General features: G+C 36.1%; 1 protein-coding gene across 1 annotated transcript in view; it reads right to left on the bottom strand.

The window, feature by feature from the left end:
- LOC145255671 (uncharacterized) overlaps positions 1-19,531 on the bottom strand; it is a 144,379-nt gene that overhangs the window by 85,279 nt on the left and 39,569 nt on the right. The window contains exons 2-3 of the mRNA XM_080114232.1: positions 17,511-17,835; positions 10,672-10,785 (exon numbers count right to left, since the gene is read on the bottom strand). Of these exons, the coding sequence (XP_079970358.1) occupies positions 10,672-10,785; positions 17,511-17,835 (439 nt within the window). The remainder of the gene's footprint in view (positions 1-10,671; positions 10,786-17,510; positions 17,836-19,531) is intronic.

The following is a 19,531-nucleotide window of genomic DNA, read 5'->3' as shown; positions in this document are numbered from 1 at the left end:
GCATTCTGATATTGATGAAGTCGCTGAACGTGTTTTTGATATAGCTTAGGTTTTTGAAGCATTTCTCATGCATAAAGTTGTTGAAAAAGTGTTAGTCTCTAGGTGAGAGATCTGGAGAGTATGGTGGATGAGGCAAAGTTTCATAGCCCAATTCATTCAACTTTTGTAGGGTTTGTAGGGTTAGCAACTTGCAACTGGGCATTGTTGTGGAGGATAATTGGATCTTTACTGTTGACTAATGCTGGATGTTATTGTCAAAGTGTCTGATACATTTTATCCATTTGTTGACAGTACTTCAACGCCGTAATGGTTTCACCTGCATTCAAAAAACTAACGGATGAGATCAGTCGCAGACCACCAAACAGTCAGCATGGACTTTTGCTGCAACTCTGGCTTTGAGAAATGTGGAGCTTCATCACCAGTTGTCGTAAAGAACCCACTTTTCATCATACAATAGGTGTAAGTGTGTACATATGCTTATATATTTCTATGTACGTAAGGGATCATAATGGAGGCTATATTTAGTTTAATGCAAAATGAGTAAAGAGGCTTCTATCCCCTCTTTACTCACTTTGCAAGTAAAAATTCAGAGGTCTCCTTTTAGTGAAATTTTAATAGGTATTTTACATCAATTTATAAATATTCCCTAAATTTGTTTTATGTTGTTTTGTTTTTTAAGTATACTATAAAAATTTTAGAGGGCATTACAGACACACTCATTTGAAAATTCAAATATTTCTAGATTTACATCTAATTTGCTCAGTAGTCATTAAACACGAATTAAGCAAGATTGCCCGAATTTCAATTTTTTAAGATCCTTTAATAGCTTTTGTTAAAAACTGTAAAGAGGCATTCTAGACAAAGTTTAGTCACATTATATCTTTATTTCAATCAATATAAGGGACAAAAAAGTGGTGCTAAACTCTTCTCTGTGGGAAATTTATTTTACCTACCCTGGGACTGGTTTGTAGAAAAGTTTGTTTTATAGATGTATGCTTTGTAAACAAATACCTTGTTGCCAATCCTGTTTTGTAAGCATATCGTTTGTTAAATAAAGTTTGTATACAATATCTACACTTGCATTTTAAAAAACAGGTTTTTGCTAAGTAGCATGATAAAAGTGTTGCTGGATGAAATGAACAAAATTAAGACAAACGTTTTTAGTGATAAAAAGAAGGTGTGTGAAAATACAACTAAGAATGGAAATTTCCAGGTTGATTAAGCAGAAATGTAGAAATTTCCACTAAAAGTTTAAAAGTCTATATATATAAAAGCGAAAATGTGTGTATGTATGTGTGTGTGTTTGTATGTCTCGCAAAAACTTTCCACACGGGTCACAGATTTTTGCCAGATCGGTATCATTTTAAAATTCCAACCTTCGCCAGACAAATATCGAAAAATTGGCCAAAAATGTTAATTTTTTCACCCTAAAATCATCACTTTTCTACAGGGGGGGGGTCAGCAAAAACCCTCCTCTCATGATGAATTCACTTCTATACATGCGTCATACAACGTCGTAACCTGATTTACTTTAAATATTTGAAAAAGCTACACAATTTCGTCGACATCATCTTAGCTGAGTTGCTTAGAGCACGGCCTCATTATCTAAACGTTTTGGGTTCGAATCATGGTATGAGATGTCTTCTTTTTCTTTTTTTTTTGGATTTTTTAAATTTTAATATTGAAGCAGGGTTATTTAAGCCATTTTCCATGTGTTTTTCAGATTTTTTAACGTTCGTTTTTCTGTTTTAGGTTTTCAATAACACCCCACCCCCACCCCCGCCGCCCACACACACCCAAAAATACCCGGGCAACGTCGGGTAACCCCCAGGGTTATTTAAGCCATTTTTCACAGGTTTAGTTTTGGTTTTTATTTTTCAGATTTTTTTAAAGAAGTTTTAACGTCCGATTTTCTGTTTTCTTTTTTGTTTTTGTTTTTCTGATTTTTACATTTAATATGTTTGCCTTACGTTAGTTTTTTTGGTGTTTTTTAAAAGATTTTTAAAGTTTTAACTTATTTTTTATATAATATTTAATTTTTATTTAATATTTAAAAATATTTACTTCGCTTATTCTTATGTTTTGATTACCCCCCACCCCACCGCCCGAGCACACATACCTCTAAACACCTGGGCAACGCCGGGTACTCCCCCACCCCCGATAGTTTAGAACTAAAGCTAAGTGTCAGAGTATTGCATCATAGACAGGAAATCTGATGTGACATTCAGCAGATAATCTGATCAAATCTTTTTTATTTTCAAACAGGGGAGAGAGAGAGAGAGAGACCGGCGGAAGGGAGAGAGAGAGAGAGAGAGAGAGAGAGAGAGAGACCGGCGGAAGGGAGAGAGAGAGAGAGAGAGAGAGAGACCGGCGGAAGGGAGAGAGAGAGAGAGAGAGAGAGAGACCGGCGGAAGGGAGAGAGAGAGAGAGAGAGAGAGAGAGACCGGCGGAAGGGAGAGAGAGAGAGAGAGAGAGACCGGCGGAAGGGAGAGAGAGAGAGAGAGACCGGCGGAAGGGAGAGAGAGAGAGAGAGAGAGAGAGAGACCGGCGGAAGGGAGAGAGAGAGAGAGAGAGAGAGAGACCGGCGGAAGGGAGAGAGAGAGACCGGCGGAAGGGAGAGAGAGAGAGAGAGAGAGACCGGCGGAAGGGAGAGAGAGAGAGAGAGAGAGACCGGCGGAAGGGAGAGAGAGAGAGAGACCGGCGGAAGGGAGAGAGAGAGAGAGATACCGGCGGAAGGGAGAGAGAGAGAGAGAGAGAGACCGGCGGAAGGGAGAGAGAGAGAGAGAGAGAGACCGGCGGAAGGGAGAGAGAGAGAGAGAGAGAGACCGGCGGAAGGGAGAGAGAGAGAGAGAGAGAGAGACCGGCGGAAGGGAGAGAGAGAGAGAGAGAGACCGGCGGAAGGGAGAGAGAGAGAGAGAGAGACCGGCGGAAGGGAGAGAGAGAGAGAGAGAGAGAGAGACCGGCGGAAGGGAGAGAGAGAGAGAGACCGGCGGAAGGGAGAGAGAGAGAGAGAGAGAGACCGGCGGAAGGGAGAGAGAGAGAGAGAGAGAGACCGGCGGAAGGGAGAGAGAGAGAGAGAGAGAGACCGGCGGAAGGGAGAGAGAGAGAGAGAGAGAGAGACCGGCGGAAGGGAGAGAGAGAGAGAGAGACCGGCGGAAGGGAGAGAGAGAGAGAGAGACCGGCGGAAGGGAGAGAGAGAGAGAGAGAGAGACCGGCGGAAGGGAGAGAGAGAGAGAGAGAGAGAGAGACCGGCGGAAGGGAGAGAGAGAGACCGGCGGAAGGGAGAGAGAGAGAGAGAGAGACCGGCGGAAGGGAGAGAGAGAGAGAGAGACCGGCGGAAGGGAGAGAGAGAGAGAGAGAGAGAGAGACCGGCGGAAGGGAGAGAGAGAGAGAGAGAGAGAGACCGGCGGAAGGGAGAGAGAGAGAGAGAGAGAGAGAGACCGGCGGAAGGGAGAGAGAGAGAGAGAGAGAGACCGGCGGAAGGGAGAGAGAGAGAGAGAGAGAGACCGGCGGAAGGGAGAGAGAGAGAGAGAGAGAGACCGGCGGAAGGGAGAGAGAGAGAGAGAGAGAGAGAGAGACCGGCGGAAGGGAGAGAGAGAGAGAGAGAGAGAGAGACCGGCGGAAGGGAGAGAGAGAGACCGGCGGAAGGGAGAGAGAGAGAGAGAGAGAGACCGGCGGAAGGGAGAGAGAGAGAGAGAGAGAGACCGGCGGAAGGGAGAGAGAGAGAGAGAGAGAGACCGGCGGAAGGGAGAGAGAGAGAGAGAGAGAGACCGGCGGAAGGGAGAGAGAGAGAGAGAGAGAGACCGGCAGAAGGGAGAGAGAGAGAGAGAGAGAGACCGGCGGAAGGGAGAGAGAGAGAGAGAGAGAGAGAGACCGGCGGAAGGGAGAGAGAGAGAGAGAGAGAGACCGGCGGAAGGGAGAGAGAGAGAGAGAGAGAGAGACCGACGGAAGGGAGAGAGAGAGAGAGAGACCGACGGAAGGGAGAGAGAGAGAGAGAGACCGGCGGAAGGGAGAGAGAGAGACCGGCGGAAGGGAGAGAGAGAGACCGGCGGAAGGGAGAGAGAGAGAGAGAGAGAGACCGGCGGAAGGGAGAGAGAGAGAGAGAGACAAACTGGGGAGGAGAGATAGACAAACTGGGGAGGAGAGATAGACAAACTGGGGAGGAGAGATAGACAAACTGGGGAGGAGAGATAGACAAACTGGGGAGGAGAGATAGAGAGACAAACAGGGGAGGAGAGATAGAGAGACAAACAGGGGAGGAGAGATAGAGAGACAAACAGGGGAGGAGAGATAGAGAGACAAACCGGGGAGGAGAGATAGAGAGACAAACCGGGGAGGAGAGATAGAGAGACAAACCGGGGAGGAGAGATAGAGAGACAAACCGGGGAGGAGAGATAGAGAGACAAACTGGGGAGGAGAGATAGAGAGACAAACCGGGGAGGAGAGATAGAGAGACAAACCGGGGAGGAGAGATAGAGAGACAAACCGGGGAGGAGAGATAGAGAGACAAACCGGGGAGGAGAGATAGAGAGACAAACCGGGGAGGAGAGATAGAGAGACAAACAGGGGAGGAAAGATAGAGAGACAAACAGGGGAGGAGAGATAGAGAGACAAACAGGGGAGGAGAGATAGAGAGACAAACAGGGGAGGGGAGGTAGAGAGACAAAGGGGGAGGAGAGATAGAGAGACACACGTGGTGGAGGAGATATATATTATGCATATTATGTTACATTTGTAAACTGGAATGACAACTGCAAAAAGACATTTCAAATTACAATATTAAGCAGATTGTTTAGTTTTACTTTATTTTTTTTGTAATCTACACAATTACAGAAAATAGAACATGAGGCAAATGTTAGCTATTAGGAACAGCATATCAATAGCGTGTGAATCAGCTAGTATAATGTCTAACAAAGGTGCACTGAGTGCAGATTGAAACAATCCAAATCTTCAAAACAAAATCATTCTCAGGAGTGAATCAACGATGCCAGCCAAGTGAGCAGCATTCACCCAAAGCGAGTTGAACCAACTTACCCTAACATCTAGAGAATATAAAATTTACAAGCAGACCCCTAAAATCAACAGAGAGTAGACCATTTCGTGTGTCACACATATCCCAGTTAAGGGAGATGAAATATGGTTTTGCAGTTCTTGCAGGGAGGTGTAGACATCCTCCTATATACAGTGCCTGGTATTCTCAAATGGTCACCCTTCTGGTAATGACCAGGCTCAACATTACTTAACTTTGATGATCTAATGAGAACCGGTGTGTCAACATGATCATGCCTTATATCAAGAATGGCTGACCTGTAAGATTAAAACTCCAAACAACAGGTCAGGCGGAGTAGACAAAATAGAGATATAAGTTGAGGAGATGTCAGCAAAATTATTAGAAAAGAAGTGATACTTTGAAAATTTGGTAAATATAGGATTATGTAACAACAGAACACCAACCGCTCTAATTTGGTTTTTTAGGGGTAATCGAGGTCGCTGACAACGAATCTGATACTTAAACCAATGTAAACAGTAAAATTTTCGAAAAATGTTAAATGGTGTTCTAATCGGTAAATATTGGTGCGTTACTTATGGAAAAACGGTTAACTAAACTGCAGAAGCACCTATTAAGCCACATAAGTTTTATAATTGAATCCCCCTCCCACAAAAAAAAAAAAAAAAAAAAAACAATGTTTGGTGCTTATGTTTTTGTAAACCACATTAAAAACTACATGAGACAAAAAAAAAAAAGGTCCCCCAATTTGTCGTACTTTTCTTTAATTGTAAGTCATAAAAAAATGTCAGTCCGTAATTTTTTCCACCCAAAAAGTGCTATAATTTACTTTTTGAAAATTTGAAAATTCTATGTTCCAGGAAAAAAATACAATTAAATTACCCCCCCTCCCCAACTTGGAGTGCTTTCCTTTTTTTGTTTTATTTCTTTTTCAGCTAATTTTAAATTTCCCACGGTAGATTGGTACGCCATGTGAAAAGGCAGTTTGCTAGGTGAAGCAAGCCATCGTTTATGCTGCCATACATGCGTGTAGCGTAAACGGAAGCTGTAAAATGGCGGAAAGTAGTTTGTGGGTTCAGGGGTTAATACCATGCAAACGGTAAATTTGCCCCCGGTTTGAGTATCAGATTCGTTGTCAGCGACCTCGATTACTCCTAAAAAAACAAATTAGAGCGGTCGGTGTTCTGCTGTTACGTAACCCTATATTTACCGAAAATTTAGTTTGTCCTCAATTATTAGTGAAGAGAACTTTAGTCTCTCTTACTTCTGTGTGAGTCAATAGAAATTCGCAATGAACGTCTCTGTATTCCTTTCTGCATGTAAAGAAATTTTATTTGTCTAGTAACACGGATGACGAATCAAGACTGGAGTAGACCAGAGCAGATGAGGAAAACTAAGCAACCAGTAGACAAAATTTTGACGACAGAGAGAAATAGCAGTGTCAGACAGCAATGTAAAATAGAAAGAATGTAGAGAAGAAAATAATGTATGCATTATAACCAAACATGCTCGTAAATTGTTGATTATTAAAAAAAAAAAAAAAAAGAAAGAAAGAAAGAAAACTAAGAAACAATGAAACACAAAAGTCACATAAAAGAGAAGCAATGACAAAGATATTTAGTTCTCTCTCACTGCAAGAACTGACATCAGGGTCGGAAAGTGGGATTGGAGGGCCACAATAGGCGATTAACAGTACTCTTTATCAGAGAGAGAAGGCAAAGCCTGGGATGGTGGACCTCCTAAAACTGCACAAAATCAACATTACATCACAATCAACAAAAACCAGATCAATAGAGGAATGGTCTAATCTCTGTTAATTTTGGGGGTCAGACAGAAGAATCTCTAAACATCCTGAATAAAGAACATTGCTTTATTTCATGACACTGTAACCCAACGTCAGGTAGACGAGATAGTTTTGTATAAATCAGTTTGAGAAAAAAAAATAGGACAGCAATTAACAAGTGAAATGGAAAAAGGATAGGCAAACTTTCTTTGCTGAAACAGTTAAAGTTATCCTCTATTCGTTTCTAAGAAAAGATTAAACAGAAAGGAAGAGAAGGAGATTATTATTGTCAAATTCAAGTACACCAAGGAGTAAGGAGAGTAGCAAGTAAAATTTTGATTAACTTTCGTCGTTCCCTTATTGTCTTTTAACCTGTTGTCTATCCATGAGTGATGTTTCTGTCAAAGAGAGAAAAATTGATGTTTATTAAGTTGGGATCTATCCATCTAACACTTATGATTAGCTAGTTTTTAACCTTGTAGTCATATTTATTTTTTGTTTTGTTTTTAGTTCCATACATCAAATGACTTCATGCCTTGTCTAGAGCGATTAAAAAAATGCTACCTCAAAAATAACTCCACAATCTTCAAAGTTCACAATTTGGAGATTTACCAGATAGACAAACAGGGGAAGATATTATATATATATATATATATATATATATATATATATATATATATATTAGAGAGAGAGAGAGTGAAATTGTGCTTTTGGACAGTTATGCATATTAATGTTACATTTGTATACTGGAATGACAACTGCAAGACGACATTTCAAATTACAATATTAAGCAGATTATTTAGTTTTACTTTATTTTTTTGTAATCTACACAATTACAGAAAATAGAACATGAGGCTACACTCATCATCAGATTTGGTTTAATGCCTGTTTTACATGCTGGCATGTGTTGGTCAGCTTTAAAAAATTGACTTCCAAGCTAACCTATCTCTGTCCAAGTCTTTATTTATCCTTCCGGTCCAATTTTATCACTTACTCCCATATTTTCTTTTTGTGTACTGAAACCTCAACCTTTCTACATTTACTAATCCAGAATGGTCATTCAATCTTTCAACATGACCATACCAACAAAGTCTCCTGTCCTACACATATCTGCCTATACTGTTCAGATTTAATTATTCTCTAACATTATCAGAACTAAGCCTGTATTTAAGTGTCATTCATGACACTTAAATTATATTATTTGGACTATTATTCTCATTATCATTGTTATTTTCAGGTTTTGGTCGATGTAACCTCTGACTGTATTATTCCGAACTCAAAAAATTTATACAGAATTTCAAACTGAGCCTGTTATTTTAATTCATGGATTTGAATTGTTCTTGTTTCATCGATTATGATCAGGTACAAGTGTTAATTATGTTATTTTATTATTATTATCACCTGTAAAAAGGATTGAACTTTTAACCTCCTGAAGACGGTCACTTAGAACTGGTTGTTGATCAATGCAGTTAACCATAGTTGACAAAATGAGATCTAACCCTTGGATTAAATTAAAAGTAGAGTTTGAAAATCCGTATAGATTCACAACTTTGAAAAGATGAACCTAAGGAAAGTTGGAGGTTATATCGACCGAAACATTGTAACAAGATGAGGACAGTAGTCCAAATAATCTAAAAATTATCAATCTTCAAAAAATAGAGAATAACGATGCTGATAAACCAAATATAAACACACTATGACAGGGAAAACACGTTTTGCCTGTGTTCACATTAATCTGTACTATTATATAGAAGGAATAGCAGCTGTGTGTGTGCATAGGTTCATTCTCTATTGACTCAAAAATGACTGTGTTGATTTTCATGAAATTTCACATAAATGTACTTTATGTAGCTGGCAGTGTTCTTAGATAAGTTTTATATCAGAATGTCTCCAATCGAAATTATCTGATGTAAGAAGGAACAGCCGATTTTGACGAAAGTTAACACCTTATACAGCCTAACATCACAAGTGCATTTGAGAAGTTTTATTACCACACATGCTATAAGATCTTATATATAAAATCAGTAGTAGGTCCTTTGATGTGACAGGGGCGAGTTTGAAATGAACATTTCTGTTTAGAGCACAACTGAAGTATGATACTTGACTTTTGAATTTTAAGCTTTAATCTAAGCCATTATATATAAAAAATAATTTGATTAAATTAACAGTAGGTTCTTTGATATGACAGGGGCACATTCGAAATGAATGTTTCTGTTTAGAGAACAACTAAAGCATGATACTCGACTTTTGCATTTTAAGCTTTAATTCAAGCCATTATATATAAAAATAGTTTTATAAAGTTAACAGTAAGTTTTCTACAGTGTAATGTAGACTAAAATGTATTGTGGACCAAGTCACTTTGGGGAGGCATGTGAAACTTCCTCCCGGTGCACCGCAATGGGTCCCCAACTAGAGCAAGCAATCAATTGATCAATGATTGAAAAATGGATGATTTCACTGATTTAGACGATAATAAAAATATGGGAGTGTGAAACATTTGTTGATCATCATTCAATCCTGGGCAACATTGGGTCTACCTGCTAGTATTCATACAAAATAAAATTTATTGGTGAAGTTTTAAAAAAATAAAACATTAGACAGGAAAATCTACAAAAAAATGTTATATAGAAGTATAGAAAAAAGAAAAAAATGTCTTATGGAAATAGATTGGGAGAATTTTTCAAATTTTATTTCAAACGGTGGGGTTTGTCTGAATTGCTATTTGTTTTCTATTTTTCCTTAAGTACCACTTGAAATAGATTTGGTACATTTTTTTTTACTTACATGATGAAATATGTCACATACAAATACACATTTGTGTTTATTATAAAGTTGAGAAAAATAATAAATAATCTAATTCATTTTATTTTTCTATTCTTGTCTTGTTCATGTCTAGTGATTGTTTTCTAAACATCTGCCTGAAACATTTTTATTTTGTATTTCATTTCTGATCTAACCTTGTTTTCTTGAAGCAATTCCATAAAAACCGACTCCACATTTTTGTCCATCAAAATAAGATGACCTCAGCAGAAATGGTAAAAATTGCAGAAAGGACAAAATTTTGAGAATTTCATACTTTCTAGTGAGATTTTAGAAGCAAAACAACATTTTAAATAATATACTATGTATAATCAAAGAGGAGAAGGGGGGGGTAAGATTTCATGAGCAACACCATGCTGAGAGTAGTAAACTTTTTTTTTTTCAGCATTTTCAAGTATTTTGGGTGAAGTCACTCCTCTCTCTACCAAAAACTAAAAGAGGAGGTGAGGATCCTTTCATATCAGCTGATTAACAGGTATGGTTTTACAAAATCTTCTCCAGGAAGATATAGCATCAATAAACCAGGGAATCTTTCTGGGGAACTTGGGAATCTGCACAGAATTCTGAATGGAATCTTTTATTTAAATCACGCTGGATAGCATAGTAGCTCAAGTATTTGATAAAATTCCTTTGTAAAAAGTGACACTATTCTCGAGTTTGAAGGTTCAATCCTCAGTGTGGGCAACACTCAAAATACAATCACAAATTATTTATGACTTCTATCCAGTTATGGCTGACGGAACGAGAGCATGCTACCGTTGTGGATTAAATAAAGGGTTTGGTTCAAAAATTCTGTGCAGATTCCAGAGTTAGAAAGATTCCAGAGTTGGACAGAAAGATTCCAGAGCTGGACAGAAACATTCCAGAGCTGGACAGAAACATTCCAGAGCTGGACAGAAACATTCCAGAGTTGGACAAGATATAACTGAAGGAGGTCAGAAGTTACATCGACCGAAACATTGTGAAAATAATACTCAAGATGAGAACAGTAGTCTGAAGAATCCAAATAATCCTCATCTCCAAAATTCAAAACCGTAAAGCATAAAAAACACAAACTTACTGCAAATTCCATATTTGATATAATATCCAGATTGGCAGGTGCATTTCTGCTGAGCACATTCCGCATGTCTGTCTTCACATTTGTCATCTGATAAACAGTCATCATTCAAAGACACTGGAAATGAAATAAAAATTTAAGAAAAATTAAATACAAAAAAATTAATTAGATTTTTTTTTTTTTTTTTACATGGAAGTCACCACTTATCAAGGCCCGGGAGCCATTCAAGGATAAAGGTTATTGCGTGTACAGTGATCAATGGGATAGTATCGTAGTAATCGTTAGTATTGGAGATTTGATAAAGTGTCTTACTTAAGGGGGTGGTTCATCAGGAATTTGTTTATGTTAGACTTGAAAACATCCAAGTTGTAGTCAGATGGGAAACAGGCAGCCGGAAGAGAGTTCCACTGGCGTGCACTTCTAAGAAAGAAGCTTTGTTCATGGAATCTATGTTTTGGTTTTGGCACAGTTAGAGAGTGGGGAAAATTTTTGACAGTGGTTTCAGCTAGACGGGTGTTTATTGTGAAAGATTGGCAAGGGGGGACCAAGGATTGGAGCTCAGACGAGCAGTTGCCATGGAAGTAACGATAAAATAAAGACAGGCTCGCAACGTCTCTTCTGTGGGAGAGAGGTTGCAGGGAAGAGAAAAGGGCATCCCTCACTAAGACACAAAGTCTATTTTGTACTCTGTCAAGATAATTTGATTTTGTTGTTATTTATGCAGAAATGATATGCTTCTTTGTGGATGTTATGCAACTTATGTAAATGGTTGGAACATGCTGAGCACCAATAAAATTTTATAACGCTAGAGAAAAAAAAAATCAGGATATTTATCGTACACCAATTTCAATGAAGAACATAGAAGTACAATTAAAAAAAAAAAAAATGAATAAAAATCAACCCACGGTAAGTTCCATGAAGAAATATTTATTTTTTTGTAAAATTGAATGAGTGTAGCAATAAATTTTTTTTTTTTTTTTTGCTATTTTCTTTCAGAAGAAATATCACTGTTTTAAGGAGTTTTTTTTTTTTTTTTGGAGAGAGGGTACGAAACAAATTATTTTTATGACAAGTTTTTTATTGTCTACTTCATGTTTCTTACAGTTAAGGGGTAGGCTATTTAAAAAAAACAACATTTTTTTAAGATTTTCGATCATCTGCTGAGGATTCCGAATAAAGTACTCTTTGCAAATGTCTTGCAGAAATTTTTCAAATCAATCACGGTGTATTCAAAATCGATGACACACTCTTACTGTAAATTTCAAAACAATTGCAATGTTGTAGGACAAATGTATATAATCTTTATTAGTGTTTCAATTTCAAGGATCAATGATGTCCACTGTCTGCATTAGCCATTCGTGCACCTCTAAGCAAATCTGTAACTCACAATACTTTTTTTTTTTTTTTAAATGAATTTTCTTTTTTCACATGTTCAGCATCTCATACTGCTTGCGATTAATTTTCATTCCTGGCAAAATGAAAGAACTTTTTTCTAGCGACTGTAGCATAATTTGCAAATTTGTTAGATCCATCGTGATAACTTTACTAAAATGATTTATTTTTAATGATTTAAATTTCTTGCACAATTAAAACTAATATCTTCTTTCAATTTATTAATCCTCATCTGTTGCATTATTTAAGCGTTTCATCATATTCCTGTGATTTATATAAGCTGCCAGAATATACCAACACAATATCCATGAAAAAAAAAAAAAACTAAAAAAAAAAAAAAAACAGGTCATTATCTGTATAAATACTAGGTTTTTTTTTTCTGTGATTTTGATGGCTACAATGCGGAAAGATGTGGACACAGGAGAAACTCAATAAAAAATGTAAAAACAAAATTTTTTAAAAATCAGGTAATTATGAAATGACCAACACCATAACCAATTGAGACCGCTGTTCTTCCTTCTTTTGTGAAACCACAGAAGAAAACTTTATATTTTTTAAATATAAATTTATTTCAGCTGTCTCAAATGGTTTTCACAAAGAGTCTGCATTTCGTGTTTACATGCTTATTCTTTACAGCCTTGCTTCCTGGATTGAAGTACGTCTGTTCACTCTCGTGACAAAACTCAAACTTTTTGACTGACTAAACTTCCTGACCTCAGTTCCTTTATTGTCATCATTCAAAAAGCACACACATATTAATGTGTGACCTTTCCACGTATGCCTTCCCAAGGTCATTTTGTTTATTTAAGCTAGCTAATTTTTGTAAACATCCTCAGCTAAAACCTATTGCTATACTTTATGCAATAAACAATAAATAACTCCCAATATAAACGATTTTAACAATATCACTGGATATATAGTTAGATATGAATAGATAAATAGCTAGATAGACAGATAAATCGATAATAACTAATTAACTTTTAGCAATGTTATTATCTAACAATTAGATTAAAAAAAAAAGTTATCCAGAAAGGATCAGCATTTTATTTTTTATTGTTGACACGTTTATAGTATTCACTCTTTGTGACATCATCCAGTGTGTATGGTGACAAGCAAGGTAATAAACCAGTTTTTGTAGTATACTAGACCCTCCATCTCCTCAGGAGTTTAGATAGTTTGTTGAGATAAAATGATAAAAGATCTTTCTCTTCCCACTTCTCTCTGATTTGATGAAGGACATCATTCACAACACACGATCAAATACCATTTTTTTGTATGTTTTAACTGGTGGCATTGTGTTTTTATTGACTTCATTAATTGTGCACGATAACCCTACCTCGGTTTAAGTGGATCAAATCACAAAAAAGTGTCATCAAGTATGCAAGCAAGACACACACTTCTTAGTAGTAAATAGATATTTACTGAAAGAATACTCGTTCCTGAATGAGTAAAATTACCCAAACAGAACAGTTTTGCACAACTTTTATGCTTCCTTATAAAGATTAAAATCAGCATGTAAGATAAACTTTGTCAAAAATCCTTATTCCAATTTTAATCAAAATTCATAACATAATTTTGATTCTAGAAAATGTCTAAGACTTAAGCTTAATAAGTCATAAGAAATTGAAATTCAGGGAATCTTGCTTAATTTGTGTCTAATTACTATGGATCAAATTTAATGCTAATCTAGAATATTTGAATTTTTCAATGAAATATCATGTCCATATTATATTAGCAATACCAGACGCCATAACGTTCAGCGCTGGACAGGGCGCACACTGCTACTTAATTTGACACCCATAGTCTTTAAATCAGTACTAAGTACATTTCTCCTACCTCCATCAAAATAAAACTTATATAACTGGATTGCCAATAAAATTTACTTTAAAATAATATTTTAATATTTTTGTTATGATTTGTATATTCAAAGAAATTGCTATTTAAATCTGACAATTAACAACGAAACCTGCCGTTGGCGATAGATTAGTTGTTGCAAATAAGCGGTCGGGGTGTGTTCATATAAATACTCGAAGTAGAAGTTGTACCTGTTGATGACGTATCTAGCTGTTTTAGCTAATCAGGGAAAAGAATTGTCTTTGCTATGGAATTTGAATACGTACATCTTTCCAGCCAAAAGTTAGAATCTCTCAAAAGTTGATGTTTTGTAGTACAACGATAAGTAAAGATAGAAACTGTTTAAACGCTATTTAATACTGAATATATTCATTTCTTTTGTCCTAAAATTCGAAAAGAATTAGATAAAAATTTTTTGTTTTAGTGACAGACATAAAAAAAAAAGTGGTAGGCAGGCTCGAACCCGTAATGCGATGGAGGAAAAAAATGTGAAAAAAAACCCCAAAAAACTTAACGTCTTAGCTGATGCATTCATCGCGAAACTGGAAGTCACTAGCGTTCAAATTAAGGGTAGTCAATCTAATGGAGACGATAACTTACAAAAATTTTGACTAAAAAACTGACTCCTCCTTGTAGAAAACTGCTCAGTTGAGGGTGAAGGAATTAATGTTTTGGCCAATTTTAAAACGATACTAATAATTCAAGTTGAAAAACTGTCATCAGAAACAATGTTTTTGTCTAAATGTTAAATTCTGAATCAAATATATACTTATGGATTTATATATGTACATGCAGTCTCTTATATATATGTACTAATTGGATATATACCTTTATACACATCTAATGGATTTTTTCCTCAAAATATTTCTGAAATATTCAGAATCTTCAATATTACAGAATATTCAGAATCTTCAATATTACAGAATATTCAGAATCTTCAATATTACAGAATATTCTGTAAGTACTGAAATCCTCTGGATATCCATTCATTAGAAATACCAATTTAAATACCATAAATGATAGCGGAAACTAAAAAAAAAAAGAAAAATTTTTTTTAAATAAATATATTTTGCAGTTGTTAGCCTTTCAAAGATTTGATGGTGAAAAAAAAAAAAAGAAAAAAAGACCGAATCAAAACATAGCCGATTCCTACTACGACAATTCTATTCCAGCAAATGTAGGTTGTTCTCTTTAAAAATTAATCATGAAACCATCTCACAGAAAAGTGCATAACAATTACCTCTGCAAGAGCAGAAAATGAATAGCAACAAATTATGGCGATCTCTTCACAACAAAGTTGGAAAGGAGGGTGTTTCCCTTTGGACAAATGGAAAATTGATTTCAATTAGAAGAAAAAGAATTTTTTTTTTTTTATAATCAAACATAAATTATGACTGATATTTCCATAGTAGCAATAATGTTTCTCCATTCAGTTTTTGACTGTCTGAAATAATACAGATGCTGTTAATCTAGCAAAATCCAGCTTCTTTGTTTTCTATACTGCTACTTCGATTGTTATTCATGGTAGTTTGAATAATAATGAGGAATAGGATTAGGATGAGGAGAAATAAGGGGACGATGAGGAATAGAAAGAGGAAGAGGAGGATGCTGATGAGAAGGATGTTAATAATGAGGAGGATGATGATCAGAGCATCAAAGCAACAAAGATTTGGGGATGGGGGGAGGGCAACGGTGATAGTATCCCAGAATTATATAAAAATAAAAACAATTTGATTATAGAGTAAAAGTTTCTTTAGTATTTAGTTCACCCAAATTTTGTCCACAAACATTTCTGTGAAAGTAAACTTAAAACACTATATTAAACCATCATATTGACAAGTGGCTCTTTTTCTTAGAGACTGGATTATCTTTATATATAATATTTTCGATATAATAAGGGTCTGATTGCAAAAAAAAAATTGGAAGGCTCCATTTATAAACAGAGCTGATAAGAACTGACCAATCAGATGAAACCATGCTCTGATTCCAACCAATCAGAAACCAGAATCACGTCATAAAATAGACAGCGTTCAGAATTCCTGCACATAACTTTCTGCAAAAGGTTATGGGCTCAACGGAAAACTTTATTTCAATGGATCGCAATCAAAATTTAAATTGTGACAGGTGAAATTTTGGGGTTATTAATGAATTCAAAAACTACACAAAGTTATTCAGACACAATCATAAAATGGAAACAACCCAGAATTTATTTAAAAGAATGCAACTGTTTTTATGGAATTGATACAGTGCTTAGATGACAGAAGTCTTTCTCTGATAATGCAAAAAGTCTTGGATGATGGCTGCAAAGCATTGAACATATTAAGAGAGCATTATTTACCGAAGGGAAAACCCAAAATTATCTCTATATATGCAGAACTGATGTCTCTAAAATGTATAGAAGACAAGACAATTACAAACTATGTTATACAGGCTAAAACAATAGCAAATTCATTAAAATATGCTTGATTTCAGAGCAAACTTGACAGAATACATCAATAGCCATGTTATCAATCTGTCGGTGGATTCTGGATCTTCTATTTGCCTCTGGTCCAATCATCATACCACCATTTCCTCTGTAGATGGTTTAATAAGTTCCTCAATAATCTCAATAATAGTGCACGGTTTCTTACACTTTACCACTGGATTGTAATTCATCTTTTTCAATCCCTCATTGCTTTGGGGTGAGGGCATAATATCCCGGTAAGCAAAAGAGATTGTTTTATTATTTGTTCTGAATGGATTGTTGGTATTGGTTGTAAATTCCAATTTGTTTCTTTCATCCTTTCAAAATATATTTATCCTCAAAATGTTTGATACTAAGAAGTGAATTTTTTGTATAGAACCAATTATTTTGATTAACAAATTTCATCCATTTTTCGATAAAAGCGGATTTTCCAAAAGGAAAAGAAAATGTGGAGACTTTTTCACTGTTTGTATCATATTCCGTAGAACAGTCAAATGCTACACATTTGTTAGCCATTTTTTGTTATACAACATAAAAAATATATACATGTATATAAAATTGAACAAATGCAATTAACACCTTAACAAAAATATAGTTTTAAAAATAAAAAAAATATTGCGTATCCAATTGAAAATCATTCAAACAAGATCCCTCTTTCTAATTGCTAATTATTGTTTTAATTTTTAGAACAAAAGTGTAAAAATGCATTTTAGTATCGAAAACGTTTTCAAATTAAAATAGTTTCTGATAAATTCTCTTGAAAGTAATAAATTATTCATTTACATTCAAAAATGTAATTTTTAAAATTACATCAATTACCCAAGTGGTCAATCTGCTGTCTGTTTTTAGTTTCAATTTCAATCCAACCTATTAGAAATCAGCCTGAAATGTGACATACGGAACCATATTTATAAGTGGGCAATGGAATCAGGAATTTAGAAGACAATCGGTAGTTATATCTGAATCGGATAAAATATTGGAGGCATTCTATTACTACTCTAAAAGCACATTATTACAAACATTATGTAATGTTATTATTATGCATCCACGCATCTCTATAAAGAGGCTCTGTCTGCCACACATCAGTTTTGAATAAAAACGATCTGTTCAGGCAATGTTGATGATGACTTACCTATTTTTGGTTTTCTTTTTGTCGTGGTAACAGCTACTGTTGTTGACACTGTCGTTGGAGCAAGGGTTGTTGTCGTAGTGGAGGCAATGGTGGAGGCTCTTGATGTGGTGACAGGAGGAAGAGGTGATGCATGGCTCAGCGGTTTCTGTTTGTCCAGGCCCGCCAGTTCATTTTCATGTTTGCTTTCCTGGTGTGGTTGGTTGTCAAAGCTATGCTGCTGCTTCTCCTTCCGCGGGGAAAAACTCATGGAGATGTAACTTTTATGCGGAGCAAACACGCACACACTTGGTTGTCCGCAATCAAACAAATAGCAACTGTAGTCATCCTGACAAAAAAGACAAAAATAAAAAAAAATTTTAAATAATGAAATAGATTATTTTTAATAAATCTTAGAAACAAAATGTATAAAATTTGATATTGCAGTTGATTGCATATGTCAATTTGTTTTTTTTTTTTTAACCAAGAATACAATTAGTACTAGCATCGTATGGATTAGATCTCTATACTGCTTCTTTTTTTTTTGCCCGTCTGAGAAATTGTTTGTTTGTTTGTGTTTAATGATTTATCGACTTTTCTGTGGTCATTTAAGGTCGAGCAGATTTTGGAGGAGATTTTAATGTATTATTGTGTGTTTATCAAGGCTGGGAGTTTTATATTTTGCGAAATAGTTTTACCTCTTTCAGAAAGTTTTCAGATAGATGGGCTGTCGCATAGCCTCCTTCCAGTCGGATGACTGGACAGTGTAGAATCAGGTGGTCTGAGTCTTGGGTGAGGCTTCCTTGCACTTTAGGCAGATTGAGGAGTGTCCCCCCCCCCTGTATTTGTTTACCTCAGTTCTGCAATATCTTGTTCTGATCCGGGTTGAGGCTACTCATTGCTTCCTACTATCTGTAGCAAAACCTGGGAGGGGCAAAGTTGGGTCTTCAATGATGTCCCCATCCTTTGGGAGTATTGTTTCTCCATTCCTCCTTCCATGTCTCAACTAATTAAAAAGTTTTTTAGGTTGTAGAAGGGTTTTTGTGACTCAAGTCTGGACATATCTGGGGCATCTTTAAAATTTTTTTAAAGCACAATGGCTACCAGTAGCAAGCTAAATCGCACCACTCACATAAAGAGGTAAGATGCAATCCAAAAATGGATTCAAAACAATGAGGAGAACACCAAGGGCTTATCATTCCAACAAGAACACAATTGTAATCAAAATTGCTAATTGACAATTTCATAATTGTGTGATCATAAGATTATTTATTTCATCTGTTTTGAGTGACTATAACTTGCATATTAATCGCTATACATATACATGTCATACAAAACATTATGCTCGGTTTCATGCCTTCCAGAGACATGAAACCAGGCTTGCAGAGTCGGATGGTAAAAGTCAGACTCCAACTCCTAGAATTCCTAGGATGCTGACTCCGATTTCTTTGATATCTGCGACTTCGACCCCTATGTGGAAATCTATTCTGCCAATCCATATACCAGCCTCTCACACCTATTCAGCAAGAATTTTATAATTACTTTTCGTGTATATACTCACATACACACACAACCAGCTTTATAAAATAAGTTAAGATAACAAAGTGATAAAATATTTACAATGTAATTTTATTATGCTATCAGTTCAAAAGGGAATACAATATTTAGGAATAGGAAAACATCTTTAGGCCATGGTATTTCAAAGCCAAATGCTTCTCACCAGAAAAGGGGAATCAAGACATTATACAGAGAAAAAATTTTTAAAAAGATAATATTGCCTTTATGGAAAGAGGATCAAAGGAAAACCAGGAAAAAGCTATAAAGCATGGGTCGCTTCTTATTGATTATGTGCCCGTTTTTTTTTTGTTTTTTTTTTCGGATAAGCTTGTAATTCCGGATCAATCCCGGACTAATCCAATTGCCTAATTCTATTTGATTCAGGAACTGGATAACTTTTGGATTACACTCCAATTGTTATCCGATGTAATCCACAGTGATCTCACTTAAAGACAGAATTTTCATTGATCTTATGTGACATCACAACC

The sequence above is a fragment of the Euprymna scolopes genome, chromosome 31, assembly GCF_053919585.1.
Source record: "Euprymna scolopes isolate OS-2025 chromosome 31, ASM5391958v1, whole genome shotgun sequence".
Classification (NCBI taxonomy): domain Eukaryota; kingdom Metazoa; phylum Mollusca; class Cephalopoda; order Sepiida; family Sepiolidae; genus Euprymna; species Euprymna scolopes.
The sequence above is the reverse complement of the archived record's forward strand: the minus strand, read 5'-3'. Positions and strand labels throughout refer to the sequence as shown.